The sequence below is a fragment of the Bradysia coprophila genome, unplaced genomic scaffold, assembly GCF_014529535.1.
Source record: "Bradysia coprophila strain Holo2 unplaced genomic scaffold, BU_Bcop_v1 contig_476, whole genome shotgun sequence".
NCBI lineage: Eukaryota > Metazoa > Arthropoda > Insecta > Diptera > Sciaridae > Bradysia > Bradysia coprophila.
The window spans coordinates 4,137,512-4,162,806 of NW_023503727.1; the positions used below are offsets into that span (position 1 = coordinate 4,137,512).

Below are 25,295 nucleotides of genomic sequence, written 5' to 3' on the forward strand. Positions count from 1 at the left end.
TGGAAAGGTCCACTTACTTCCATGAGGTGGAGGTGCACAGATGAACAGGCTGAGCTCTTTTAGATTTTTCAATTGAATTCTCTCGTCTATGGAATCGTAACAATCGATTTCATCCAGATCCAGTTTTTCCAGATTTGGAAGAAATTCGTTGGCATTGGGGAAGTTTTTCTTTCCATCGAAAATAGTCTCTATGTCGATGTTACTACTAAAACTTTTCAATTGAGGATTGGCTCGTAGAAGAATGGGCACATTTTTATAATCTTTTTTTCGAACAGTCACGATAAACGCCAGATGTTCCAGTCGAGGATAGTGATCCGTAAAAAAGTCTTTGGGAAAAGGCACAATTTCTCGAGTGCAACATCCCCATTCAAATTTAATTTTACGTAAATTCGGGAACACTTCACTTAATTTCACATCAGTCAGATGCGAGATATCAATTCTAATTTGTTCAACTTTCCTGAATGGTTTTGTTAGCCTACGCAAGGTGCCTTCTCTACAACAAATAAATTCCATTTTAATTAGGAATTCGGAACAATATTCATTTACATAGTTTATAACCCGGTCACACACAACCGGATTTCGTTGTAGGCATGTAGTGATCTCCATTCCGGAAACCAAATCTCCACAACAACGAAGAAACTGTAGGCAAAATTTTAAATCACTTCCCATATAAAACCAGTTTTCGCCCAATATGAATTTTTGATTCGAACTCGCAAACATATTCAAACTCAACTCTGTTCGTTTGATGTTCCGCGCTATTAAATATCTGGCTGCATGGCGCAGCTGTTCGTTACAATCAGCGATGTTCAGAAGATCTGCAATATCTAAATGCTGGAGACAACTCTCCAAACCATCAAAACTCAAATCTGTAATATTCATCGTGTGACAATTGCCCCTCCGTTGCCTGTTCGATACAAATAAAAATCTTCAATTAAATTATTTCGTTTCACCAATTTAAAAATGTTAATTTACCCCTTTCGTAAGTGTTAAGTGTAACTAGTTTTGACCCAATTGCGATTTGAAGGACTATGTCTCGTGTGTTAACTGTGCGAATGTTTTGTTATAAATTAAATAACTTTTCAACGATAAACTTTGTGCTATTTCTTTGCTCATTGAAATGTTAGTAAATGTTCACAACCAGGAATTTTCGAAAATATTGCAATCAGGTACAGGACATTAGGTAGAATTCTTCTTTACTCAAAAACCGGTTGAGGTCGTAATGTCGTTGTGAACTGGTGTATGTACCTATGTGTAATATCGGGTAGGACAAGTAATAATACACGTGTTTACAGTACTGCTGTATCAGTATAACTGAACTCATTTATTGACATTACGATCACAGCGTACTACGATACTACATCCACTTCCTCGTTTTATCTTCTTTTCATCTTTTCTCAGTATGAAAGAACTGCCAGAAGAACACCAGTAAAACCTACTATGACAACGTTACAAACAATTTACGATTAGCCACGAATTACTAATTATACAAATCAATGACAATATTATTATCAAGTAATCAACTGCTGACATTATCTAATCCATTGTTTCCTTCTTGTTTCATTGTTTTCTTTGCAATTCCATGTACTCCAGTCCTCGAGTCTTGACCAAAAGCGTCTGTAAGCGTCTTGCAAGCGTCTTCATAGCAGATGTACAGTGCAAATCTGAACAGAAAAAAAATTCTTTGAAAGTACATTCTACCTTTAAACATTTAACTTAAATAACATTTCCTCCTTTATTCAACTCCTGATTCAACGCTTCTAACAAATGACGTAATTTTAAAGACACAATTCCTGGCTCTCAAGCACAATCCTATCAGTCAATGACCCTTCTTTTACTTGACACCTCAACAAAGCTAATCCAAGCCCATGCTTCATTCAGCCTGACCTAAATTAGTCCTAACATTCAACTTAATCCAGGACCTTTGTCCTCAACGGAATTTAATCCAAGACCTTTGTCCTCAACGGAATTCAATCCAGCGGTCCTTTGATCGCGCCACGGAATTTAATCCAGCGATCCCTTGACCGCGCCACGGAATTCAATCCAGCGATCCTTTGACCTCAGCGGAATTCAATCCAGCGGTCCTTTGACCGCACCACGGAATTTAATCCAGCGATCCTTTGACCGCGCCACGGAATTCAATCCAGCGATCCTTTGACCTCAACGGAATTCAATCCAGCGATCCTTTGACCGCACCACGGAATTTAATCCAGCTTATCAATCTAACGCTCAGTTGCTATCACACTGATGCAACTGTCAACTCATCCTTCACCAAACGGAATTTAATCCCACTTCAACAATAATTCCAATTCCTTTCGTCTGTAATAACGAAATCCAATTTCAGACCCTTGTCTGCAACAACTCTCTCACATTCCTTTTCCAGCAGTTAGCAATTAGCTAGAACACAATAGACCTAAATTCACGAAATCGAACTCAACGCTTCATCCAACTGAAGTGGCAATTCAAAACTTACGAAGCTTAATTCTAACCAAGCTTTCCGAAATTGAATTATACTCTCAGAAAACATCAAACACCACAATCCAAACCAAATCCAGAAATTAATCTTCTAGTCATTCAATAAGCAACCCTCAAATCCACTCAACTTCTGACTGACTCCTTTCCGAACTGATTAAGCCAACATTCAAAACAAACAGATTCTATCAATTAATCAACCCTTAAGTCCCATGGGATCTGCTCTCAACAAAACTAGTCTGAACTTTCAGCCTCAACGAAAACAGGCAAACAACACTAGAGAGCAATTTCCTTCATGCTTTTGTCTTACTCTCTTCTTTCTACCTGTCTGTACTCCTTTCTATTTTTACTTCATTCTTCCCTCTTGCGCTCAAAACAAATCCATTCTATTCAGACTCAGCGAACCGGAATTCAATCCCACCCCACTTTGGGTGAACTATAACGAAACCAAACTCTTTTTTTTTAATGCTAACTCTCCGCTTCACGAAATCAAACATTCCGAACCTTTCTTTCAAGCAACTTGCGTCACGAAATCGAATTCTACGCTTCTTCAGGCTCGCTTTTAGAAACTTAATCCTAAACTGCGTAATAAATCTAACTACTAGCTCACACTAGGCTTCACAATTTAATCCTGACATCGCATCCTGACACTCAGTTCTAATCTTAAAACCCTTTTCTTTTCAGCCTCAAAACCTTTCCTCCTCGTGGCACCGAAGCTAAACCCTTGCCGTGCTAACAAAATTCAATCCTTGTCAATCATTCTATTAACCAGTGATTACGCTACTCTCCTTCACTTCCTTTCGAAACGACACTCATAATTTCTCTTTCATTAGCGCCCATGCAACTCACTCATCCATTGAACTACAATTTCAACCACCTCATCTCTCATCATAAAACTCAAACTCATCAATCATATTAAAGCAAAATATTTCTGTTTACTTATCTTTTGTTTCCAATTTCGATAGCCTTGTTATTTTAAGGTAAATTTCTGCTTCCCAAAATTGTCCAATCGAACGAGCCAATCTTAATCTATTCGATATTGCTGCCCTTTCGTTCCATGAAATGTATTCGCCTTGTCGTAGTGATTTAAGCCAGCCAACCGTCATGTTGAAATTTCCATGAAAAATTTAATTCATCCCGATCGCTTTTTCTCAGCAAATTTCGAGTCAAAACTGTCAACAAGCAATAACGTATACACTGCGCAGAGACGCCATTTCTGATCCATTTCTCGCTTCACGTCAACACAACTAGGCGCACTAATTCCTTTTACAGATTACTTTCCCGATCACGACATTTGCACTAATTTATTTCTACGCAAACATCCATCCTTCATCCGAATAAACCACAACCACATTGACTTTTTGTACATTAACCAACGCGCCATTTATCACGTACACAGTTTCCATCTTACTAATTCAATAGTTTTCTTTCATTCCCTTTCAGAAAATCAAAAAAAAAATTCCTCATTCTTTTTTACACCAGACGCCATTTTTCTCACCGCGGCACACACGCAATTTCATTCCTCATCAAAACGCGTTTTACTCAAAAAGAATTTTAATTTACGCGATTCAACACTGTCGATCACCGAATCATTCCTTTTTTTTTCCGATAATAATGCACACGATCGATTCGATATCCTCGTCGCCAATGTAATATCGGGTAGGACAAGTAATAATACACGTGTTTACAGTACTGCTGTATCAGTATAACTGAACTCATTTATTGACATTACGATCACAGCGTACTACGATACTACACTATGGTTGCGTGGTGTTTGTGGGTTGTAATTCCTTGGTGATGTAGCTGTGTGAAACATTTTTTACATGCTTCAGTTGGCAAAAATGCAGTTTTACACGTAGGGTTGCCCGAATTTTCTTTTTGACTTTTTATCAAAATCCCTGACCTCAGGCTTTATTCAGTGTCTCCCAAGGATCACTTCTGTATATTTATATATATTTTTTTTTAATTCCATTTTCTATTGCCGGGAAGCCAAAAATCGAAAACTAAAGTTTTCGAAATTTTCATGTTTGCCCACTAATTGCTGTTGAACATAAATGGTTCTTTTTAGACGGAAGTACTGGGGTCTAATAGGTTTACGCATACGTTTGTATCACGTCCAATTGCACTCCCTGAGTAAGGGGAATTGATTACACACCCTGCTCGGAATTGCCGGAGAATCCGGTAATTAAACGGAATCGACAGGCGAAAAATGTAGCTGTGTGCCCCATATTCAGCAATTGTATGGGACTCATATTCACGTGAAAGGAACAAATCTTAAAGACAGTGCGACTAAGTCAGGTACACATCTTTCATTAGCTTTTTGAGGGAAATGGAGGCTAGCTCCAGCCAACTAGGTGTTTTGACATGCTTTTTTGTTGTGATCGATATACTGGAAAATACACCACTTCCTCGTAGTGAGCTAAAAAGTGCTTCCTTGCCGTAGAATGATAGGTGGTGTATTTTGCGTATATCTCTGGACCTATGGCAGATATAATTTTGGTAAAGTATCAGAGTTTTGAGAGTCGAAGTAAATAGCATTCGCTAGAAATGTATGGTAGTTAGAGAAACGTTTCCATGTAGGGTTGTTGATTATTTTTAGAGAAGTACAAGTGATTGACATTTGTCAAAACCGTCGGGCACTAGGAATACGTAAGATGACGGTTCCTAGTCGGTTCTTAGCTTTTTCTGACAACGCGGCTTTTGAAAATCATAATCTTTGGCAGTTCTATTGACATTTCTTTCAAACTTTTTTTTTCGCGACTTGTTTACGGCTTCACAATGATTTCTTTTTGCTTATCAACATTTTCTTATATTCAGATTTTTGAAAAAGAAAACTGAAAAACTGAAAATACTCAGTGTTCATGAGTTCGGTTCGGAAGCATAGAAAAATGATTTCTTTCAATTTTAACATAAATAAGTTATAATTTTTGAACGAGAAACCACTTTTTCCGATATTTGTGATTTTTCTGATTTTTATTGATTTTTTGTGATTTTCATTGATTTTTTGTGGTTTCTCTCGCACTAAGTTTAAAAAATCACGAATAGCTGGAAACACAAGAGCAGTTTTGTGTTGATGTGATCGACAATTATTCTCTGGTAAATAAGAGAAATGAAACACACAGTGTCGAAAATATTATTAGCAGTCACTGGCAAGTGTTTTCACTTTACTAAAATCACAAATCAAAGTGTCCTTTTCAATTGAATAAGATCAAGTAGACATCGAAAAGGCCTATAAATACGGCGAATTTATATGAAAAAGATTCAGAATAAACACAACTACTGAACGGGCAACATGCCCTAAGTAACGAGTTTCATTCTCAAAGTAGATGTACTGGCACATGCGTGTTGGGGAGAATATCCCTCCAGTACAAGTAGAACCATCGATGCAGCGGCCGACCGACGAATTAAGAAGAATTTGTTAAAATTCTTGACATGGCGCCCAACGTGTGTGGAAGGTTCGTGACATTGGTGGTCCCGTAGCAGCAGCAGCAGCAAGAGCTACTCAAGGCGTAACATTGGTCGTGGTGTTACAAGGCTGGTTGATCGAGTCAACTTGGATATTGATGGTCGTCGTAATACCCAGCAAAGGACGTCAATTGGCAGCAGCAAGAAGAAAAGGTCACAGAAGAGAAGAAATTAGCAAGGCTGGTTGGTCGAGTCAATTTGGTGGAAGAATCGAATTGATGGTCGTCGTAACGCCCAGCAAAAGAAGTCGTTAACAGCAGCAGCAAGTAGAGGATGGTCAGTACAATAGGAAGGCTGGTTGATCGAGTCATTTGATGGTCAAAATCAAATTGATGGTCGTCGTAACGTCAAAAATTCATTGTCAGGCGTCATTAGCAGCAAAAAGAAGAAAGTTATAGAAGGGAGAAATGAGCATGGCTGGTTGGTCGAATCAATTTGGAGATTGATGGTCGTCGTAACGCCCAGCAGAGCAGGTCAATTGGCACGCGTCATTGGCAGCGGAAAAAAGACCAGAGTCGGCAGAAGAATTAGCAAGGCTGGTTGGTCGAGTCAATTTGGAGATTGATGGTCGTCGTAATGTCCAGCGAAGAAGGTCAATTAGCATTCGTCATTGGCAGCAGGAAGAAGAAGAACGTCATAGAAGGAAGACATTAGCAAGGCTGGTTGGTCGAGACAATTTGGAGATTGATGGTCGTCGTAACGCCCAGCAGAGATGGTCAATTGGCACGAAGAAAGATATCACAGTCTGAAGAGAGAACTTCAATTTCAATTGGCAGAAATCTATGGGCATAGCAGCACGATAATAAATAGCAGCCTGGTTGGTCGAATCATTCGGTGGTCGAATGATGGTCGTAACAATCAAGAAACATTAACAGCAAAGAAAGAGAAAAGCATGTTATGGTTTCCTCAACATTTCGGATACCATAGGTGGGAGAGTCAAAGCATTGGTAAAATTCGCACAACATCAGTCATTAGTAAGCATTGGTTCAAACGGAAGCATTGGTAACATTCGCATTGGCAAAAGACAACAGTCGAATTAACATATTTTCGTTTTGGAGTTTCCTCGAGACCTACGGAAACTGGTGGGAGTGTCGAAAATATTATTAGCAGTCACTGGCAAGTGTTTTCACTTTACTAAAATCACAAATCAAAGTGTCCTTTTCAATTGAATAAGATCAAGTAGACATCGAAAAGGCCTATAAATACGGCGAATTTATATGAAAAAGATTCAGAATAAACACAACTACTGAACGGGCAACATGCCCTAAGTAACGAGTTTCATTCTCAAAGTAGATGTACTGGCACATGCGTGTTGGGGAGAATATCCCTCCAGTACAAGTAGAACCATCGATGCAGCGGCCGACCGACGAATTAAGAAGAATTTGTTAAAATTCTTGACACACAGCATAGTTGTCGATTCTGCCATATCTTGCTGTAGATAAATTGCAACTTCGGTAAACTTTGAAAATCATAAAAATGTTGAAAACCAACGATAGTACACTCGCTGTAGAAGAATCCGTAGGAACGAGTATGTCGAGAGCGGGTGAAAATTTTAAACGATAGGCAATGGTCCCCAGATACATAATCGGTCGGGTGTTTTTCTCGATTTTGCGTCAGACCCGACGAAGCGCCAATACTTAATATTTAAATCTACACTACCGACACAGTTTATGGAGTTTAATTTACGCACAAAAAATTTTTACAAATGGAGTAGAAAGTTCCGTAGACGTTGCCTGTGGTCCGCATAAGTATATTATTGATCAGTTATCCAAAAAGAGTGTTCCGTTGACATAGCCTATGGTCCGCATAAGTATATTGTTGATTCGTGTGTCTACAATGAGACAGAAGAACATATATACCAATATGGAGGGGGATATTAGGAAGATTGTTCTTACTTAAACTTTTTTAACTATGGTGATTGATTTTACTGATAATTCCTCAACGAAGCATGTGACTATCCATTCGTAATTTTTTTCTATCTCACGATTATATAATCTCTCTGTGAAGTTAACGATGGCTCGCCCACCATGCAATAAATGAGTCTCGTATTTCTGGAGAAATGTTAAATTTCGTACCTGTGGGTTTAGGGGCAATAATGATTTGCAAAAATATACAATTGTCATAGTATACGGATAGCAAAAAACTGTCTACCGCAAATAGGACTGATGTATTTAAGTTCCTGTGCCTTCTCGTTATCGGAGGAAATAAATTTATTTTTGTAATGCCAAGAACAATACTTAAACTCCAGTCGATAAGGACAGAACGTTTACCGAGCGGGTTGGGCAAATCGAGTGATTGGACATTGTTGGTGGCATCGAAAAAACAGGTTCTAGAAGAAGAGACAAAATTTTCGGTCGCTCTCGGCTCCGCCTCGCCTCTTCAAAGTTCAAGTGCAGAGGTGTCTTTGTCGAGTGATTTCTCCGGCTATGTGACACGCAGGATACCTTGTGATAGCTTAAATGAAAGGTGAAAGTCCAAAGTTTATTTTGGCTTGAAAAATTTTCCGCGATTTTCCAATTTTCCTAGAGATTTTTCAGTTTTTCTCGAAAGTTGACTCTCATTTTTAAGTTTAAAGTTAAATATTTTTTCAACTGAAATTTTTGGAGTAAAACTTTGTTCGGCAATAATGTTCTACGTTTCATTCTGCACAATTTAAAAAAAAAATCTGATTTTCTAACTTTTTTGGCTGTGAATCTACATGCAATTTTCCACCCATTTTCGCGGATTATTTTTCATATACAAATACATGCTTTTTGTGTTATTTACGGAGTTCTGTGCGTCAGTAAGTGGCATGTGATAGTTTAAATTAATGGTATCGGTCTTGAATATCGTTTAGCATGCCAGGGATTTTCCAGTTTTCCGGTTTTCATACGACAAAGACACCTCTGCACTTGAACTTTGAAGAGGCGAGGCGGAGCCGAGAGCGACCGAAAATTTTTTTTCTTCTTCTAGAACCTATTTTTTCGATGCCACCAACAATCTCCAATCACTCGATTTGGCCAACCCGCTCGGTAAACGTTTCCATAGGACAAATCCCTTATCGACTCAACTAACTAGCAGAAGTGGTAAGAGATATTACAAAATTTAAGGTCAATAATGTTATTACTGAGGGTGTACAGTTAGAGCTGGAATCAGACATTTCCGCAGAAGGAAGATATTTCAACGAGTTGCGACGAAGATAGCAGTATGCTGGACGTTCTTTAAAAACTATTCCCGAGAAGCCTTTTTGTATGGATTGCCGACTGCACGAATGAACGGCTGACAACTTTAGCCGAGAAGGATCAGAAATCAGTGAAACTGACCGAAGCCAGCGAAATGATGATCTTCGTGGGATGCATGCTAATTATGTCGTACAACCGCGTACCACATATGTACTGGTCGAACAACAAGTCCGTTCGGAATGAAACGATTGCGTCGTCTATGTCACGTGACAGGTTTATGCTCCTTCACTCTAAACTTTATTTCAACCATCCCGTGAAACCGAAAGATGCTGACAAAACTTATTACACAAGCGAGCTTGGTCGATTACGCTAACGAGAAGGCACAGGAACTTAAATACATCAGTCCTATTTGCTATGCGTGAGCACTCACCTTCAAATTGTAGGTGACTGGTTTGGGACCCTCGGCGAGTGTTGGCTTTTTGCCTGGACCCGTGTCAGTGTCATCGAAAATTTTTAATTGAACCTTGGGGTGCTGTTGAATTGAAAATGTTAATTAGGACGCAACGGCCGACGATAGGAAATGAAGCAAATTTAAAATGGTAAATGTTTACTTACGAGGACCGTCGTTTCAGCAGCGATTTCCTCAAACGATTTTTTTGTTTCGCCAAATGTTCTCAGATAACGTTCAATCGGATCGGAAACGTCCTTTATGCTGGACATATCAATTGCATTGAATACGGGAAAACTCATTTCGAATATTTTGAATGAAAAAATGTTTACGTGGTGAAAAACTAATTGGATACACAGCTGAATGAGAATCGTACAATCGAAGACAGTCACTTTGGCTAAATTTGACGTTTGCGAAAAAGTAATGAGCAGAGCCGTCGTAATGAATGTAAGCAATGTTGACGAAACGGTCAATACATAATTGATGACGCAAGTCCGTTCACACTGAAAAATTTGACAAAAATTTTTTTTCCGTAGGACTGATATACACAACTTTTTTGACTTTTCGCCCTCCGCTCCTACTACCTCCTACTTATTTTATTCGTATTTGGCCGAGATATTAAATTTCAAAAATTGGAAATTTGTGGAGATTTGTATGAAGAAATGGATTTTCATACATTTTGAAATTGATGAATTTTACCAACCTTTGTCCTTCTGTTACTTTGTTACAACGAAACTTTTGAATTTACCGGTGAATTTGGCTGAAATTTTCAGGGTATGTTAAGAACGTAATTCTAAGAAACTAATTTAAAGGAATTTTTATAAAAGCTTATAATTTCGGAGCTATGAGCTTGTTAAGCTATTGAGCTATAGGACCCATAACTCAGAAAATGTGGCAGATAGAAAGTTTGCTTAAAAGACAAATTCATAGAGTTTTAGATTTCAGTCGACATGTGTTTCATGGTTTTCCTAAAAAGTCGTCTATTTGGGAGCTAGGAGCGTTTTAAGTGCGAGCTATGTCAGCCATAACTCGGGAAATATGGCAGATAGAAAGTTCGTTTAAACGACAAATCATAGAGTTTTAGATTCTAGTCGATACGTGTTTCATTGTTTCCCTAAAAAGCTTATTTGGGAGCTATGAGCGTTTTAAGCGCGTCAAATTTTCGATTTTCGTCAAATTTTCGATATTCGTCAATTTTTCGATTTTAGTCAAATTTTCGATTTTTATCAAAGTTTTGATTTTCGTCAAATTTTCAAATTCCGTCATAATTTTCGAATTTCGTCAAATGTTTTATTTTCGTCAAATTTTCGATTTTCGTCAAATGAAAGCTGGAAGATTCAGATCAAAGAGAAAGTTATACAGTTTTGTAAGAAGAATATTTTCGTTCAAACTGCACAATATGATTGTCTATTATCTTCGACCAAATTCTAAAAAATCAGAACTTACAAAAGAGCTGATATCGCCCAAAACCACTTACAGTATGAGGTATGACGCAAGTCCTGTTATCCATACTTACAAAAGAACTGATATCGGTGTAGGTGACGCTTACAGATTCGACACGCAAAATGGGAATGCGTCACAAATGGCAGCTGATGAGGAAAGTACGCGAAAGTTTTATCAACAAAAATCTTACCAGAAAAATTTTAGGAAGAAAATTATAACAAAAAAAGTTTGCGTCAAAAAGTGGCAGATGATTCGGCTTTCTTCCGTTTGAATTCCATCCTTTAAAGGAATATATTTCACAATTTTAAAAGTTTTCCTTCCTCGGAACAGATTGATCTGATCTGATCTGAAAAGTTCAGATTCGACATTTGAAGATTTCAGATCAGGTCAGAACAATCTGTTCCGAGCCCTTGAAGGAACCTAGCTCACCGTCCGGTCAACCAAATTTCATAAACTTCCCTGTAAGCCCCCAGTACTTCGTACGGGGCTAAAAATTAATTTTGGTCTTACCTAATCCTTAAATACTATCGTGATAGACTTGACTGATAGGTCCTCGATGAAGCAAGTCACCAATCATTGACTACCTATTTCCTTCTTAGTCATGTGCATCGATCCGAGGATTACCTGCAATAATGTGAGCCTCGTATTCCTTGAGCAAAGTGAAGTTCTTCATCTGGTGGGTAACAGAAATCATACTTATTGGGGGGGGGGGATAAAAGGTTTTTCATTTTTTCACTCACTTGGAGGTGTTTGGTTACCTCATACGGTTTATCGGCCAACGTTGGCTCTTTTTTTACCGGTATTGCTGTTTTGGTGCTGTTAGAAGTCATTTTTATTTTAGTTCTGCGCTTTTTAGAGATGAGGAAGTAAAAACAATGGAAAATGACTCACCAGAATTCTGGTTTCTTCAACGATTTTGGAAGCATCCATGGAAACAAAAAAATGAAAATGAAAGTCGTATACAGCTTTAGAATTGGAAAATTGTGTAAAACCTCCAGCGAATGTTTCAAAACAAAAAGACTCTAAAAATCAAAACACCTTTCGAGGTGTCATTATATTTGGTTCGTGTTTTCCTAAAACGCCATTTGGCGTTCATTGCAAGTTGAATTTATCCTAATATTACGAACATAAAGGGACAACACAATTAAGGAAACATGATTATCAGTCAAAAACACTCAAAAGAGTAAAAGTGACGCAAGTCCCTGTGCATACTTCCAAAACAACTGATATCGCTGGAGGTGACGCATTCTGCGCTTGTACGCAAAAACTGTAACAGCAAAAATTTGACCAAAGAAATTCTAGAAACAAAATTTTACCAAAAAAATTTTGCGTCACAAAGTGGCAGATGGTTCGGACGTATTAGGACATATTCTTGCCTATTTTAAAAAATTTCTTAAAAGTACTTTCCTCAACATCTGCCACTTGTGACGCAAATTTTTTTTGGTAAGATTTTGTTTCTAGAATTTCTTTGGTCAAATTTTTGCTGTTACAGTTTTTGCGTACAAGCGCAGAATGCGTCACCTCCAGCGATATCTGTTGTTTTGGAAGTATGCACAGGGACTTGCGTCACTTCTACTCTTTTGAGTGTTTTTGACTGATATCAGTTCTTTTGGAAGAATTAGAAGATTGAAAAAATTTACAAAATTTGAAAAATTTTAAAAATTTAAAAAAATTCAAAAATTTTAAAAAATTTTGAAAATTTAGAAAATTTTAAAAAATTTAGAAAAATTTAAAAAATTTTGAAAAATTGAAAAATTTGAAAAATTTGAAATTTTTTGAAAAATTTTGAAAATTTAGAAAATTTTAAAAAATTTAGAAAAATTTAAAAAATTTAAAAAAAACTTGAAAAATTTGAAATTTTTTGAAAAATTTTAAAAATGTTGAAAAATTGTGAAAAATTTAAAAAATTTGAAAAAATTTGAAAATTTAAAAAAAAAATAAAAATTTAAAAATTTAAAAATTTTTGAAAATTTTACAAAATTTTAAAAAATTTAAAAATTTTTGAAAAATTTAAAAAATACTAAATTTAGGGAAAAAATGAGGCGAGCAGAGCTTACCAAATACCAAAAGCGAAGTTCTACCATACCCATCCACGCACACACACTTAAAGGTGTTCTTATATGGGGCCTATATGGGAACTTCGAGGAGCCCTAGCTCCGAAACGAGGCCGGTTCCCCCCAAATTTTTTTTTCTGGAATGTCTTAGAATGACGACTAGAATCTACTGCCAAAATTTCAACAAAATCTAAAGAAGACTTTAGAAGATAGGAAACACGGACCAAAATTGACCAAAATGTATGGAAATGGGGCTTCTTGGAAGATTTTTTGCGTGGCCAAATTTTAAGCTGCAAGAACGTGTGATAGCTCGTTGAACTCGTACGGACGCCTAGTTTTTTTCTAATGGTAATTTGGAGTCATTTGTCTTTGAATTTTAGAACTTCAATATTTGCTGTATATATGGTTCTGCAGTCTACGACAAAAAAATTTTTTTTTGAAATTTTTTCTAGTAATAGGACTTGCGTCACGGGCGCTATGCTAACGCGCGCCCATGATATCACACAGCTGCCTGGTTCCAATGAGCGCTCTGTACTTCGTCCTGAGCCTCACACACAAAGTTCTCGGCAAAATCGATTTGAAGCACGGCAACTTCATTATTTGATTGCTCCGCCTCGAGCTTTTCTGCCTCGAAACTTGCTGCCTGTTGACGTTTAACATACGAATGTTTTTGGAAATCCGGTAGAATTCGACGGAAGTACTGCATCAAGTTTTCCAACGTTTCCTCTTAGACGACTTTTTGAAAACGGTTTGTGTCTGGGTTCTTCACCCATTTATTGAACGTGACGGAATCGCCTTTCCGTTTATCTGAATTCTTCATCGCCGTTGCCAATATGTCTTCAATGTTCGGTCATGTCTTGCACTTCCGGAGGTAACACTCCTTCTTGGGTATTGTTGCACAAAATTAGCCGTTCCAAGTCATTGCCATACTTCGGAAACTTTGGCATGAACCGGTTAATCGCTTCACAGCAAAGAATGAAATTTGAATGGTAAAAGCACCGGCACTGGTCAAGGGGTGTATCGTTCACCAGTTTCACGTGATCTGGACGCAGCGCACAAAATTTTGAGAATCGGATCGGGGGTTTCTCGTCGCCTGTGAACACAGTTTCAAATTTAAAATAGTCACACGTCGAGCAAAAATCTTTTGGGGAAGAGTCGAGTCGAGTTGCTTTATTTTTCACTGTGTGGAGCCCCAAAATTCTCAAAAAAAAGAGCATGCCGTTGCTGAGCGTCCAAGTAATAAAAAATATTTTCGTGACAAACTCACTGTTTCGAACAGCCTGTTCCAAAAACATCCTGTAGACGTCAGACAACGTGTACAATAGGAACCGGATTTGTTTGAACTCTTTTGCGCCAGTCGACGGATCCTCAAATCTTTTAGCGTCTTTTTCGCTCGGCGCTCGTTAGTGGCTGAAATAATACATCCCGACGTAAGTGCACTGCACACAATTTCCATGGGAAAATCAAGAAAATCTATCGAAATAAGAAACAGGAACATCGGAAAATACACGAGGTTTGCACAATCAACAGTTGATTCGAAATCAAAATCGCCAGAACAATTCACTTTTCACAACACTATTTTCATAAAGCTTTATAAATTTACTTACCATCTTCAAAATGATCAATTTTTATACCATTCTTTAATCACGAAATTAATTTTTACTCAGCTAACTGAAAAGATTGAACAAAACAACCACCATTCGAGAGAAAAAAGATTCAATTTTTACTGACAAATAATTTTCTGTCATTGTACCCAAAAGTCAATATGTCAAAACTTAGGTGTATCAACAGCAGAATTTACGCGGCAATTTTGAAATCGGTTCTCTTTCTATGTGGATTTGGCCATAGGTTTCTTCCATCGTACGGATCGTACGGTAAAAACGAATTTTGACAGGCCGAAAACAACCGACCGTCATCCACAGAAGCAAACATAACCGCAACTTAAACAAATTTGTTCGTTAAAACTTCAAAGTGAGGTTGAGTTGGCTTCTCTGTGGATGACGATTGACATTTTGAACGACCTTGGAAGAAACGTATAGTGACAGCTTGCGTCATTATACCCGTACGAACGACTGGGGTCTTATAGGTTTACGCATACGTTTGGGTCTGAGTAAGGGGAAACCTATTGTGGTTGTCCAGTCCATAGATGCCAAATCAGCGGAAAAAAATGTCAGTCCGTCCGTCTGTCTGTCCGTCCGCCTGTCTGTTCTCTAACTTAAGTAAAACGCATCCGATTTTGAAAATTCTTGTAATCGACCAATGGTGTGCCCGGTAGCTCAAGTGGTAAGAGCATCACCACGGTAAGGTGAAGATTGTGGGTTCGTCTCCCATCCGTGCACCAATTTCTCATTTCAAATTGCATGTCCACTGTCCACGAGCACACTACAACACACGACCCCTCCGAAGCTGGGCCCCAATAAGTGTTTTAGAGTTTTTCCAAGATATCTCAACCAGTCAAACAAGTAATTCTATGATGATATATGTAAAATGCATATGAAAGATTAAAAAAAAAACAGAGCCACAACCTCAATGTTTTTGTGAACATTTTGTCAACAATAAATTTTTGGTTATGTCTCCATGGATGACACTTTGACTTTTTTTACTTTTATTTTTAAATGCTACAGCAAGGCAAACCAAGCATGAAAGGACCTCGATTCATAGTTTTTCCGAATGTAGCTGGACGTTTAGTTAAATAGTCAACAAAAAAAATCGGTAACATGGTAAAGGGCCTAAATTGTCATGCTTCACAAGGCATCACATTTTTACATAAATACCCGACACACCGACAGAATTCCAATTTCCATTTTTAATTTGTCAATTATTATTATACGAAAAAATGGAAGAAAAATTGAAGAAAATTGTTAAGCTTTTTTTTATCATCACACCAAACATGAAGGTTGTTATTTTTAATACCATTTTCGGTTTGCCACGGAATTTGCTACATGCAAGCATAGTTATGTTCATGACTTCTTTTTTTTTGCGTGAGCTTCAAATTGTTGTAAAATCTGAAAAATAAAGCCACAGCGGCCAACATTTTGAATAAATGAATTTTCATAGTAACGAAAGAGCATTAGTTGTTTGTATGCTTGCTAAGAGGACCGAAAGTAAAGCTGTCAATTCGCGGGGCGAAAGCTATCGCTTTTGACCCTTGAATTGACATTTGCTTATTTTCGGTCCTCTTAGCAAGCATACAAAACTTAATACGTAACTCTTTCGGCCTGCTTAATCGTTACGTAAAATAACAAAAACGAGGGCCAAAGCAATGTGTATATAGTACATGTGCGTATTTTAAATGCCGTCACATTTTGCATAATTATGCTGATAAAAATAATCGTAAGGCCATATAGAATCGTATTAAGGGTTGCTTTTTCTGCTGAAGTTTTTATTTTTGTTTTTGGAGTGTTACAAGACATTTCAAAATAACGTTCGGTGTAAGGGTGTAATTACGAACAGGAAAACTGTTATAATGATCTGAACAGCATAATCAAAGTGGATGCAAAAACAACTTTTGATAAAAATTTTTGAAATTACGCTCGTACATGTGAGTGGTTAACCGCTTGTTGTAAGAATGCATTGCAGCGTAAATATAATTGTCAAACTTTTGGCAGATAAAAAATTCTCTCCTCAAATTTTGTAAATTAAATTCGTACGACGAAGTTGGAAGTTTATTATCGCATTTCTGCTTTTAATGCAAAATAGAATTCAAAAATAAGCCGGCTTTGAGTGATCACCTCTTTAAGGTGTGTAAGAATTTTACACATTGAAGATGTGTTTTCGACTGTTCTGCCATCTGTTAGAATGTTCTAAATATGAGGTAGCATTGCCATTTGAAAATACAATGCTTATTTTAAATTCGTTCAGCCTCACCGTGATTAACCTTTGGCAACAAAGATAAAACAAAATAATCGATAAGTTCCTAAAATGTCAAAGCTATAAAAGCCATATTAACGACTATGAAAATTCTAGGCAACACATCCGAACATCCAATAACCTGAAGCTCTGAGAGATTTTTGTTACTTTTAATATTACTACAAAAAACATGCAAAAATCAATCAATACGGCGAGCATATTGCAATTTTTAATCTTTAAGCCGGTTCTTTCTTGCTAGAGATGGTATATATATAAACAAAATCTTTCGCCTTATTACCAAACATTTTGCCGTATATAAGACGCTTATTTTTATCGTCGCTCTTGATGATAACAGACAAATAGTCGTTTCTCAGATGCGGAAAATTGCAACAAAAAAATAAATAAAATCAAAACAAAACTCTCAACATAACCTTAACAATTTATATATTATACCAACGCATATAGGCTCTACTTCACAGAATATAAGTGCAATCATCATCATCATGATTGATCTCAATGATGATGGCTATTTTGTTCGACAAATAATGTTACCGTCTCTCACAAGCAAGAGCTTACTGAGTAAATCCGCTCATTCGGCTCTCTCAAAAGCACCGAACATTGCGCATGTGTGCAACGTGAACGGTTAGAGCTTTGTATATGCACGACACCGAACAACCAGTCAAACAAGTAATTCTATGATGATATATGTAAAAGAGAATGAGGTTTGCAGATGTTTCAGTCTACGATCGACGGTAACAATTTTCAGTTAACTAACGACGTTGCGCTGAGTACGTGTATATTCGTAATTTCGGTTGAAATGCGGTTTAGCAATGCTGTTTCTGTGAATTGAATGTAACACTAGATTTATGTAACGAACAAGGATAAGCGAGAAGCAAAAAAAAACCCGCAATCTCGTGCAGTCATTTGTGCAAGCATATTTTCTAATTAAATGTGAAGTTAAAGGAATTGTTTTTATTTGGATGAAAACTGTGTGTGTCTATTCGAAAACAAACGCCAGCTAAGTTTGAAAATTCAAACGAAAGAAGTTGTGATTCATGAGACGAATAACTGAAATTTTACTAACGCGTGGTTTTTGTACAGTGCAGTTACGAAACGTCACCCGTGCATCTAAAGGAATGGTGTTATAGCAGATTGTGTGTACACTTTTGTACGTCTAACCTGTAGTAGAGTCAGTACAGTATTGTTTTGTTTTGGTTTATTGAATGAATTTCGCTCGTATTTTAGCATTGTTGATATTATATCAAATTGTGATTGTGAATGTTTAGCGCGGCATAATAATAACCCAACCAAATATTATACACAAAGTACATGGTGTCCCGTTGAAATAGTAGAAAAAAAAGTGTTTACCGTGCAATTCTGTGCAAGATATTTACGTTGATAAGAAAATGAAATCGATTACTTTTGATATGTTCAATAGTTGTGTGTAATGTAAGGCAATTTACACTTAACACATCGTTTTGTGGATTATCACTCCCAACACTGTTGGATTATAACTTTTGCGCAAGACTTAACGGATTATATACAATTAGCAATATGGATACATTCAAGTCATCGTTTAGGATTTACTTTTTAATTGGTAAGTTTTAGTGTCACACATAGACTTAAGATCATAAGGTGCAATCGCTGTTTTGTTAAAAAAAAATTCGGAATTAAATTGCTCGGATCCGGATTATAATTTGAAATGTTTCGGACCCGATCTTGGTGTGACTGTTCTGTCTGTTGTCTTGCCGCCAATATTTTAAATTTACTCAAATACGTCTTAACGAAAAACTTGCTTCGTCAAATTTCACTGGTTTTACCAGACACATATTGTGATGACTCCGTCTTACACATTTTTAATTTCAAAAACACCTTGAAACATTCTTGTTCCGTGAATCAGATATCGATGCTTGTAAGTGGTATATGTAAGAAAACCTACGTCTCTTCAATGAAAAACATAACGACTTCAACAGTTTGATCATTCGTCGATTAATTTGTTTTTTTCAAAAATAGGTAGAACAAGAACAAGCAAACACCTTTTCAGCATGTTTCTTGTTCGGTTGTTGTTCCCAAGTTTGCTATTTGTTGAGTAAGTTTCTTTATTAAAAATTTACAATTTTCATCCGAAAAACAGCACCGGTTTTCCTTTGTAGTTGCTCAAAACAGTGTTCTGAAGCTAAATTTTTGTTCAATGTTTGACAGATGAAAATCGCTTTGTTTTAACAAAAGGTGTTTTCGACGAACCAGCGACAAATTCGAAAATTAATAACGTTTTCTCCGAATCACAAAACGTTTTTTTTTGTGACGAATCTTTGTGAGACACAAATAAACTGAGCTGCCATAAAAAAGTATCGATTCACCCTTACTCGCCTTCCTTTTCTTTGAGATTTTACACTCATTACCTACAGCGATCCAGAAGCATATTTACCATAAAAAGACATGTTAATGGGCTAAGTTGTGTGACTGTATCGTCAGCATGAAAACATATTCGAGATTGGGCTCTCTGTAATTAAAAATTTTTGCTAACCCAATCATGCTCGAATCAACTCATTTCCGTATCACCACTAACAGCTTGAACAGTGAAAACGTTACTTGACTTGTAATTTTTCACCTTTTTCATTCATTTTAACGTTATACCTGGCGACAAAACGATGGCACATATAAAACGGCTTGTATGATGTCGATTATACATCGGAATCCGTTCGTTTCGGATTTCGCATAACCTAAATTAAGGTCCACTGATTAAATCAGATCCCTAAATTGGAAATGTTTTGATGAGTCGCATGTGAAGCAATGCAAATTGGGGATCGGTTTCAATAATCGAAAAACGACGAACAGATGAGAGAAGAAAGAATTAAAAAAAAAATTGTTTTCCGTTGAGTGTGGAAATCAAGAACGATGGTGCATAACACCGTACGTACAACAATTATTGTTATTGTTGTTGAAAGTCAGACAGAAAGATGATGCAGAGTTTTTTTCCTCGTTTCTTTTATTGAATATCATCTTTCTGCTATTATCTGGTGTATGAATAATACGTATGGAATTGTAGTCGGAGTATAATATGTACACCGTGCACGTTGTGTAGGTAGAATCTAGATTTGTACATTTATTTTCCAACAAAGACAAACTTCTCTAATGATATCAACACCTTTACACACCTTTTTTTTCCCCCCCGTCTCCATATTATTCGTACACACGAAAGCGTGATGTCGATTATACACATCTTGTTATTTAAATTTTTTATTCACACCTGCCTCTTCAAAGTACACATTTTAATATTATTTTGATATTTTCAATGAAAATAAAGGTGGTTCGCTCTGCTCTCGTACCTCATATTTTATAGATATTCATTTATACACAACCGTTCGTTGATACTATACACATCTTTATCCGTGTACTGTCGAGGATTAAAAAGTATATCGAACTTTGGCGTCTCGGTAAATATGCGAAAGAAAAAGGTGGCTCATTACACAAATCTTGTCATAATTCAATGTCCTTTCGTTCCTTCGTGTCTTTCTGTTCGCATTCCGCATTTATTATTCAAACGTGCTTCTTCTTCTTCTTCTTCTTCTTCTTCTCGTGTGTATACACGTTATAAATGTGACCTCATCCGAACGGGAAATTGTTCTGCATCGGGCTAAATAATGTCACCCTTTTTTTCCATTAGATGGAATTACTGCCGCATTTTCGAATGCATCTAATCGTAAAAGTTTATTGCAATGGGGATATAAGACAATGACATCACCGCTGTGTGTATGTCTTTCTTTCCAACACTATTAATATTCAATGTGCATTCGCTGCAAAATATTTACGATATTTCATACGGTCCCGCTGAACTATTTTGTGCCCAATATATATTTGGTTACAAAACAGATTTCAAGCGAATGCCAACGGATTTTATTAACGTTGAAGGTATACAAAATAAGTCGTATTGCATTTTACCTTAAATACCGAATGGCAGCTGCTAAAACACACACTGACACACACAAACGAAATGCATGCATACAACGTAACAAACAAAAGTTGATATATCAACAGTTTCAGGTAGAGATTACAAATATTTGAATTATAATTTCATGTTAGAGTCAAATGAATTGGAAAAGAAATGTTAAATCTAACAATTTTGCAATAATGGCTATGGTTGTATATGTCAGCATGTTCATATTAGGGCGTATCGAATTTTTAGAATTTTAAGGGCCGCGATAGCCTGTGTGCGGAAAACGTAGATCATTGAAAACTAATTCCAGGCATATGGTTGATGGATCCGAAGGTGCCCGGGAAGAAGTCCCCCCGGACGACTTTAACTTTCAAATGGTCATAACTCGGAAAGTTGAGAGTATTTCTGAAAACAATGTTCTAGCAGGATGTAAAGCGTCAAAAACTCTACAAAACTGCCAAAGAAACCGATGGTCCAAAAGGTGTGTCTGTCGAGGTTTTCTAACATCGAAAGTTCGACATTTTCGTTTTTGACTTTTATTTCCTGAGAGACAAATTATTAAGTTTAGCTTTTGGCATGAGGTTGTAGAGGAGGTGGAGTACTACCAGTACACTAGGCATTGTCCCGGTCGGCGATCCATCCGAAACCACTTTTTCAACATTAATGAATGAACTTTTTAAGTGTACCCACGTCGCCCACGAAGCCAGTGCAGACACTGTAACCGGTGTTGCTGAGTCGAGGTAACCTCGGCCAGTAAGTGCACATAATATTCCATAACAGTAGCTGAACTCTTTTACAAAATATTTGGGATCTCGATGTAGCACATTATATTGACACGGTATACCACGAAGTTCAACCTTTTGTAAAAATATCGAAAAATGTGTATTTGCAACGAAATCGACTTCTTACTACTGTTCGTGGGCCAAATAACTAATTAAAACGATTATTTGTTGTTTTTCTCACAAATTTCACTTTCTCAGATTTTGTAGTACAAAATGTGCTACACCGAATTCTTAAATATTTTGTAAAAGAGTTCAGCTACTGTTATGGAATATTATGTGCACTTACTGGCCAAGGTTACCTCGACTCAGCAACACCGGTTACAGTGTCTGCACTGGCTTCGTGGGCGACGTGGGTACACTTAAAAAGTTCATTCATTAATGTTGAAAAAGTGGTTTCGGATGGATCGCCGACCGGGACAATGCCTAGTGTACTGGTAGTACTCGACCTCCTCTACAACCTCATGCCAAAAGCTAAACTTAATAATTTGTCTCTCAGGAAATAAAAGTCAAAAACGAAAATGTCGAACTTTCGATGTTAGAAAACCTCGACAGACACACCTTTTAAACCATCGGTTTCTTTGGCAGTTTTGTAGAGTTTTTAACGCTCTACATCCTGCTAGAACATTGTTTTCAGAAATACTCTCAACTTTGCGAGTTATGACCATTTGAAAGTTAAAGTCGTCCGGGGGGACTTCTTCCCGGGCACCTTCGGATCCATCAACCATATGCCTGGAATTAGTTTTCAATGATTTACGTTTTCCGCACACAGGCTATCGCGGCCCTTAAAATTCTAAAAATTCGATACGCCCTAATAAACATCGACAGATATTGGAATCATTATCCGTCGATTGAATATGGTAAATTGTAAATATGAAACCGCTAGCAAACGTTACGTTCGAATTTTATTTATTCACGTTATAGAGCAAACAGCACAATTTCGCTCCGATAAAAATCTACCTTTAACGCGGAGGAGGACACAAAATAACTCCATTAATATTTGCCCCGGTCCTTTGTTTTCATCGTAAAATATATTTTGTAAACAAACCATTTTGAATGAATTACATCGCAAAATGATATGTCTTGTGTGTCTCTGATGACTCCGTGTAGATGAAGTTGTCATCGGGGGGATACGCAAGCAAAGAGTCAAAGTGTACTCAACTATGATAATTTCAGGTAATATTTCATAAATATGGCTCTACCGTGTATAGTCTAAGAGGCGCATTATACACACACACTATAACTTTACCGAGGAGCTAACAATATGTTCATAGATCTTTCGGATAGACACACATACACACAGTAAGCTCAGTAAGGAAAAAAGGTTCTACCTTTAAATAATTTCTGAAAATATTACACGGCTTATGGCAGGGCGCGCACATTATTCTGGTTTGGGACCAGAAAGTAAGGTATAAATTTTGAATGAAGTTATAATGTTTTTGAATTATGAAAAGTTGTTATCTCCAACTTTTCTTTTAATGAAAAAGTTTCCGACGCTGTAACACCGAGAAAACGAGTGTGCTGGATGTGTTTTTAGATTGGCGAGAGGACGATCGTAGTTTGCACAAATGTACGATATATATTACGAGGCCTTTTTATGTGTATGGATGCTTTTAAGTTGTACGATATGTATTAAGTGTTTTTTTTTTCGTAGCCACAGTCTCTGTGTGGCTATTTCTTATGGAAGAGAGAAAAGAACTGAAACGATTTCTGGAACGTCTTCTATTCTTCTTCTTTTTTAATTTTGTTTGAATCGCACTTTTAAGTAATCAAAAGATGCTTCAAAGATGGAACTTGATTCTTTTCCATAAAAAAAAAACAAAAATATAAAAAAAGAACGAAACAATGGCAGGGATATTAAATGACTAAGTATCATCTTGCGTTGAACACTTAACAAAATGTTTTTTTTTCTCATTTTGTTTTTTTTAAATATTATTTTCAATTATGATATCGAAGTTGTAAAACATAATGTGTATTTATGGGGCTCTGGTTTATTTATAGGTGGGTGTTTCAAAATAAATATGAAGACAAAATGTGTTGGCCGCAGAAAATAACCAAGAAAAAAAAAGTAGCGTGCGATAGATAGGGGTTGATAATCTTGGAGAAGATATATTTCTGTGTGTGCGTAGGCTTCGTTCATGTGGGCTCTAAATTGAACATTTGTTTGGTCGAACTGTATATACTGACAGAAACACCTTTTGGCTTTTCAATATATTGGAAATATTATTTGAGCGATTCATAAGGGTGTTATATGCCGTACGAGTTATTGCCAACAATTTTTTTTGTCTATCAAAATTTGTATAAATGACTGGCGTTATGTGTTGCCTGGGTTGTATGTTAAGTTATGCAAATGTATTCTGATTAACGACCAACGATTTGTTATTTGTGATTTCTTGTGCACTTTACTCCAGGGCTTACTTTAGAGAATTTTAATTCTGAAAATTCCGAAAATTCTGAAAAAATTCCGAAAAATTATTTCAGAATTTTTCGGAATTTTTCCAGAATTTTCGGAATTTTCAGAATTAAAATTCTCTAAAGTAAGCCCTGCTTTACTCTAAACATATTATTCAACGCATAAAAACCTTAGAGAGGCAAATTTGTGCGAGAAAATATATGAAATTCTCTCTCTAAGGTTTTTATGCGTTGTACGGTAACATAGTAACAGGGCTCTTACACCTAATAAAATCTCCTAAAACTCCTAAATTGAGACCTCCACTGACAAAAAAGTTTTCAGAGTATTACCTGTGACAGATAATCTTTCCCCAGGTAATGTAATTTCTCATACAAAAACAGCATTACCTGTCACAGGTAATGAAAAATTACATTACCCGGGGACAGAACTGTCAACGTTTTTCTCAGTGTCGAACATCTCACTCCCTTAAATCAGTATCAAGATCAATACAATCAGTGAAATCAGTAAAATAACATGAAAAATTTCGCCTCACTAATAATTTATTTTGTAAATCTTCCAAATTGAACTTAAAGCTTTTTGGTAGCTTTGGGTGACTACAATTTTTCTGGATAGATCCATTTCCGATCCTGAAAAATCGGTCAAAATACCTAGTCTAAGAGTATGCTACAACGTGAGGTTAAGTTTTCTATATACTGTAACAAGACGATACTTTTGCACAATGGAGATCAAAGGATGTTACGAGAAATAGAGCAATAACCATTGTAAAAGTGTATAAAAAGGAAAAATATGAGTTTTATACTAGAAATAAGGCTTGTCAGAATTCGTACAATTTATCACAAAAAAGTGGTCTTCTACGTCGAGCTATTTGTAAACGAAACATAAAAGGTTGTTAAAAAATATTTTCTTCCGAGCGAACGAAAGCTCCTAAAAATCTCATAAAATCTAAGTCTAAAAACCTCCTAAAAATCCTAAAATAGAAGGATTTTTTAACCATGGGAGGCCTGTAGTAATGTTTATGTTGATTTTAGTTTTATAAGAGCAGCGAAATAAAAATGCGTCAGACACAATTGAATGCTATGACAAGAAGAATTTATTTGATCTTCTTTATTTCTTATGCAATTACAATCATGACACTAACTAGGTCGCCCATATACACTGTAAATATAATGCTAAAATTATATCCAACACACCCTCTGAATTTTTGCATTAAAAAAACTTTCAAACAAAATAAATTTAAAAAAAATGGAGCAACCTATTCACTGTGCATCGTAAACTTC

The 25,295-nt window shown here is 36.6% G+C and overlaps 1 protein-coding gene and 1 long non-coding RNA gene across 3 annotated transcripts in view; one reads left to right on the forward strand and one right to left on the reverse strand.

The window, feature by feature from the left end:
• LOC119082779 overlaps positions 1-15,077 on the reverse strand; it is a 322,328-nt gene extending 307,251 nt beyond the window's left edge. Inside the window, exon 1 of the long non-coding RNA XR_005088711.1 lies at positions 14,982-15,077. This is a non-coding gene — a long non-coding RNA (uncharacterized LOC119082779). The remainder of the gene's footprint in view (positions 1-14,981) is intronic.
• A 2,561-nt stretch (positions 15,078-17,638) lies between these two features.
• LOC119082764 (hemicentin-1) overlaps positions 17,639-25,295 on the forward strand; it is a 163,467-nt gene continuing 155,810 nt past the window's right edge. The window contains exon 1 of one of the 2 annotated variants that reach the window (XM_037192352.1): positions 17,639-18,486. In XM_037192352.1, coding sequence (XP_037048247.1) covers positions 18,444-18,486 — 43 coding nt within the window. In that variant the 5' untranslated portion in view covers positions 17,639-18,443. The remainder of the gene's footprint in view (positions 18,487-25,295) is intronic. The other variant, XM_037192351.1, reaches the window with a different exon arrangement.